This window comes from Sardina pilchardus, chromosome 4, assembly GCF_963854185.1.
Source record: "Sardina pilchardus chromosome 4, fSarPil1.1, whole genome shotgun sequence".
In the NCBI taxonomy this organism is placed as follows: domain Eukaryota; kingdom Metazoa; phylum Chordata; class Actinopteri; order Clupeiformes; family Clupeidae; genus Sardina; species Sardina pilchardus.
The window spans coordinates 30,165,703-30,168,112 of record NC_084997.1 but is presented as its reverse complement, the minus strand read 5'-3'; the positions used below and the strand labels follow the sequence as shown (position 1 = coordinate 30,168,112).

General features: G+C 41.7%; 1 protein-coding gene across 1 annotated transcript in view; it reads left to right on the top strand.

The window, feature by feature from the left end:
• LOC134078953 (trichohyalin-like) overlaps nucleotides 1-174 on the top strand; it is a 12,754-nt gene extending 12,580 nt beyond the window's left edge. Inside the window, exon 8 of the mRNA XM_062535118.1 lies at nucleotides 1-174. This exon is cut by the window's left edge and continues 54 nt beyond it. Coding sequence (XP_062391102.1) covers nucleotides 1-174 — 174 coding nt within the window.
• The last annotated feature ends 2,236 nt before the right edge of the window (nucleotides 175-2,410 follow it).

Here is a 2,410-nt window from a genome sequence, read left to right as displayed (position 1 = left end):
ATCGAGCGCTCTCAGAAGAATAACCAGAGACTGGAGGCGCTGCGACAGGACCTCAACCAATCACTGGCTGCCGTTTCCCAGCAGCCCGTCCCGTCCGTGTTTGAGTCTGAGACACATCGATTGGACAGGAGTATTAGGGAGGAGGAGCTGTGGATGTCTCTCAGCCAATCCTGAGAGAGGTTTCTTCACAGGGTAAAGGTATGATGAGCTCGCTCACTCAGTCTCTAATGTGGATACATTTTATCATCAGAAAATGTTACAAATATTGTTGTTTTTCAATTTGTAAACTTTTTTTTTTTTAGTCTAAGCACATTCCTCTCGTCTGTCCATATCTATGAATGTTGTTCTTATGTAGCATAACTCAGGGGTAGTTAATGTGAATTAGACAAAAGCACAAGCAGCATTTTTATTTTTTTTGTGTTACATTAATCTGTATTTATTCAGTCATATTTATTTCTTTTATATTGTTTTTGTAATCCATAATAGCATCTTATGAACAGTGTTCTCATGTTACATGTTAGATTTGTATTATTTTGTTTACTTGCTCATATCTAGATTGTGAACTCTCTTTTTTATTTACATATTTATAAATGTGCTATACTTACAAAAATACAGCGTTGTTGGCCATTATTTGGGTACTAATAACAAGTTTGTTCAACATCAACATGCTTTTGTTTATGTCCAGTGTTATTTATTTTATTTCATGTAGCAATGATAAGCAAAAGCAATCACAATTTTTGTATTCAAATTACACACAAATAAAATATAACATTGTTTAAAAAAAAAAAAAATCTGCATTTATTTGTCAACTGAAACATGTTCAGAGAATTAGGAGGCCTTTGAAGTACAAACCACAGGTATAAATCACATAACAGCTCAGAATGCTACCAAATAGAACACCAGTTTACAGGTCCAGAGGATATATTTTCCATTCTAATGGCAGTGCCTGGTTTTGGGTGTCTTTGGGACCTGGCTCTGTTTAGGACGATCTCATTTGACAGTTCTTTTGCGTACCTTTTAAATACAATTTAATTTTGATTTGATGTTATCATCACTGTGGACTTACGTGATTTCTAGGCCTATATTGAGGGCAACGGCAATTCTTAGACTGTTTGCACGAAAGTGAACTACAGTAATCTCTGGTAATCCTGAATGTCTGCGGGTAGAGGGCGCTCGTTTCGGCATATTTTTTTTTAAGCGAGCAGACTGTACACTCCCCACCACCCACCCCACCCACCCGCTCACCACTCACACACACACACACACACACACACACACACACACACACACACACACACACACACACACACATCCCTCCCTCCCTCCCTCGCTCGCTCGCGGTTGAACCTCCCCATCCACACAAACACACGCACACAGAACAACCTGCGGCCAACTCGTTCCAAGCCGCCTGTCTGTCGCCTCCGTAAGATCTGTGATTAAAGGGAACGGCGGAAGAATTCAGCAACTCGTTTTTCACCATCAATCGGAGAAAATCAACGAGGATTTTTACTGTTTTGCCAAGCTATAGCCGTTTGAGTGGATTACATGTAACGCTGGCTAGTTCTAGTTTCGTTAAACGCGAGTTATGATCGGACTCGTACTGTCTGGCAGTCATCTAGTACAGTAACTAGCTAGCTATTTTGGTGTTTCGTACAAGTTCGTGAAAGCGAGAAATGTATGGAAAGCTGGAGGACAAACACACATCTTATACGTTCTTGTATAACGTCAGCATGGACTTTACCGAGGCGGAGGCCTGTTTTTTAGAATCGTAAGAGGCTTTACCATCGCGCTCAGTTGGGGCAAACTCCACGATTGTTCACGCAGTCCCGACATTGGGAACAGGGACGCCGAAGGGGGGGAGCGAGGCTGCCCTTCAGTACAGCGTCTGCTGCTACGAAAGAGGAGGCGAAGTTTAGCAAAGAAAACGGGCTACACTCTGAACGAACCTACGTGGACTTCAAGATTTCTGCCCACTTCTGTACGGCAAATTTGACTTCCATGTGAATAGTGTTGGCAAGCTATTTTGTTTTAAAAAGAGACTAATTCAAAGCGTTTAAGTCTTGCTGTGTGTTAAAAGGCCTTTTTTGGCCCCGATTCAAAACGCAAGCTTTTACTAGACCTATGGCTTCGTATACAGTTCCATTTCAGCCATGACATTGGATCTGCTGGATTTTTCACAGTTGTCAGATTTTCAAATAATTTGCTAATTCGCGTTGTTGAAATAATCTATTTTAGGCTGGTGACTCTGCCTTGCGATTGGATGTTAAAAGGGAGCCAAGAGAAGTAACGTTACCAAATGTTGAGAGGACAGCCAGGCAACATCAGCTAGGCTAACCCTCCAACTCGATAGGAATATTGACTGTCAACATTGACCCATGCACCGCGCGGCCGCTGAACTTGGACTTGAAAG